Genomic DNA, 2,521 nt, shown 5'->3' on the forward strand with positions numbered 1-2,521 from the left:
GGGGAAAAAAAAAAAAAAAAAAAAAAGAACTACAAGAAAGCAAGTTATTTCTAGTGTCGAATGATCTTTCTGCACATGGACCTGCATCTTTAAAGTTCAGACCATGAAACTTACAGAAGTTCATTAACTTAGTAATAAGAAGAAAACAAAAACACGGACCATAATTTAAATGATCGTTAGCTAGACACATATACAGCTTGAAACAATGATAGAGAAGGAAGCCGGCTGTATATCCTACCTCAGGATTGGAAGTATATCTTGCAAGCTTGTCAGAAAGCACTCCGAGTCCCCCAGCATCCATTACATTGATTTTGTTCTTTGGGTGAAAGGAAGAAATTATTGAGAGCAGCCACAAGGCGGCAGTGCCTCCCAAGACAGTTGCTGGATCAGGGATGTCAAAATCATCACCATCACGAAAAGCTGAACCGTCTCTAAAACCTCTGAGGGTTCTGACTTCGATTTCAGGAGAAAAATAACTAGAATTTTGCTTAATCATATCAACTAATACATAAATAAGAGGTTTCAAGTATCCAGATGCCTCGAGTGCATCCATTGACCAGATTCTATGTTCCTTGGCAGCACAAATTAACATTGCTATACCTCCAACTCTTACTTCTAGGCTGCTAGAATTCATCATTCTATTCGCCAACGCACCAACTGATCGTGAATTTGAAACCAAGAGGTCACTTAGAACAACAGGTTGATCCCCACAAAGCCTAGACAAAATTTCTACTGCTTTATCTTGAACTGAGGGAGGTCCCTCACACAGGCAGTGCACAAGAGGCTTTAAGCTTGATGGGTTGGCAGACCATGGTGGATACATAGAGTTCATGCCATGCTTCATACGAGACAGTAGAGAAACAACTTCTAAAGCATCGGCAGCATCATAGCCATCCATATCCATTGCATTTAAGGAATCAACAACTGCCTGAACAGCAAATTGAAACTGAGTACTTCCTGTCAGTACATCACCTACCGGAAAATGCTTCAGTAATTGATGAAGAGCACGGGATGCACTCCTCTTACCCTCTAATGATCCTTGTCCTAGAACTCTTGTTATGGCTGAAACAACATCTTCCGCCAATGCTTCTGCAGCTATTTGAGGATCTGACAACAAATTAGCCAAGGCATCCATTGCAGTCTCGGCAGAATCTATGGATGATGTTTTGGCCAAGTTGATTAAAGGCCTGACATCACCTTCTACAATACAAGACATCTTATTTGTTGTCTTGGTCCGGGTAGGGCGGGATAAAGCACCCAATGCTCGAGCTGACTGAGTCGCAATACCTTGAGTTTTGCTAGTTAAGAGTTTCATACATGAATTCACAACTTCATCTGTCGCAAGACTATCACAAATATCATGGCGTGTACTGAATAGATCAGCCAAGACAGATGCTGCATACTCTTGGGCATTTTCATTTGATGAATTGAGAACCTGGACAAGTGACATCAGCCCTTTATTAGCAGCAGCGCCCTTATTCACAAGGTCAACATGAGATGCCATGGAAAGCACATGACCCAAAACTTTGATGACATCAGCCTTAGACCTTGGTGGTTCTCCCAAGAGCAGAGCTAGTAATTGATGTAGGGTGGCTGAATCAGCAGTCTTAATTAGCTTTGTTAGAGCCCTAGCTGAGGCTTCTTGCCCCTTTGTTCCACCATTCTTTAGAAGCGACAAGAGTGCTGGGATGGCTCCAGCACTTTCAACACAGGCACGGATATCATCACTATGACAGCACAAGTTCCACAAAATATGTGCTGCATCTTCCCTCGCCTTTTGGGATCCAACTTCTAATAAATGTATAAGGGGAGGAATTCCACCTGCTGCAGTGATTGCCCACTTGCTGTCATCAACTTGTTCAGTCAGAATTGCAAGCATTTCAACTGCATACTCTTGATGTTGTTCACTGGACAAACCCGGTGATGAGATAAGTAACTGAATTCCTTCTCTCTTCCCTAGGGCTTCCCAAACACTTACTCCCTCAGTGCACAAGCGTGTCAGAGAAAGTATCAAATACTCCTGCGCATCACCATTAGCCATGGTTATAAGCCCAATAAGCACCCTTTTCGCTTCTGGTTGATCGATTGTTTCTGATAAATAAGCATTGCCATATAGGCTGGCCATAGCTTCAAGGAGGCGTTCATGAATCAGTTTATCATCTCTAGGTTTTAGAAGCATCAATAAAATACTTTCAATTTTTGTTGCATCAAACGATTCTTCATCATCATTCTGATTGAAGACCATAAGAGAATAAGCAAGAGCTCCGATTGTATCAGTAACCGGAGCAGCTAATCTTGGGGACTGGGAAAGCTCTCCAAGATAGAGTATTAATGCAGACATCCCACCACAAATATTTGCTAATGTTTTTGTTGCATGCAGCTGAAGTGCCTGCCCTCCCTCTTCATGCATCCCTTCTTTGGAAGGAGCAACTACAGCTCCAATAAGTACCGGCATGCCTAGGGCATCAACAATTGCTTTCTTAGCTTTGGTCGATTTTGAAGAAATAGCCTCCAAAGCTTC

General features: G+C 42.4%; 1 protein-coding gene across 1 annotated transcript in view; it reads right to left on the minus strand.

The window, feature by feature from the left end:
* Positions 1-2,521, minus strand: part of LOC111385589 (protein CELLULOSE SYNTHASE INTERACTIVE 3-like) — an 11,367-nt gene that overhangs the window by 4,963 nt on the left and 3,883 nt on the right. The window contains exon 2 of the mRNA XM_023009997.1: positions 34-2,517. Coding sequence (XP_022865765.1) covers positions 34-2,517 — 2,484 coding nt within the window. The remainder of the gene's footprint in view (positions 1-33; positions 2,518-2,521) is intronic.

This window comes from Olea europaea, unplaced genomic scaffold (genome assembly GCF_002742605.1).
Source record: "Olea europaea var. sylvestris unplaced genomic scaffold, O_europaea_v1 scaffold3215, whole genome shotgun sequence".
In the NCBI taxonomy this organism is placed as follows: Eukaryota; Viridiplantae; Streptophyta; class Magnoliopsida; order Lamiales; family Oleaceae; genus Olea; species Olea europaea.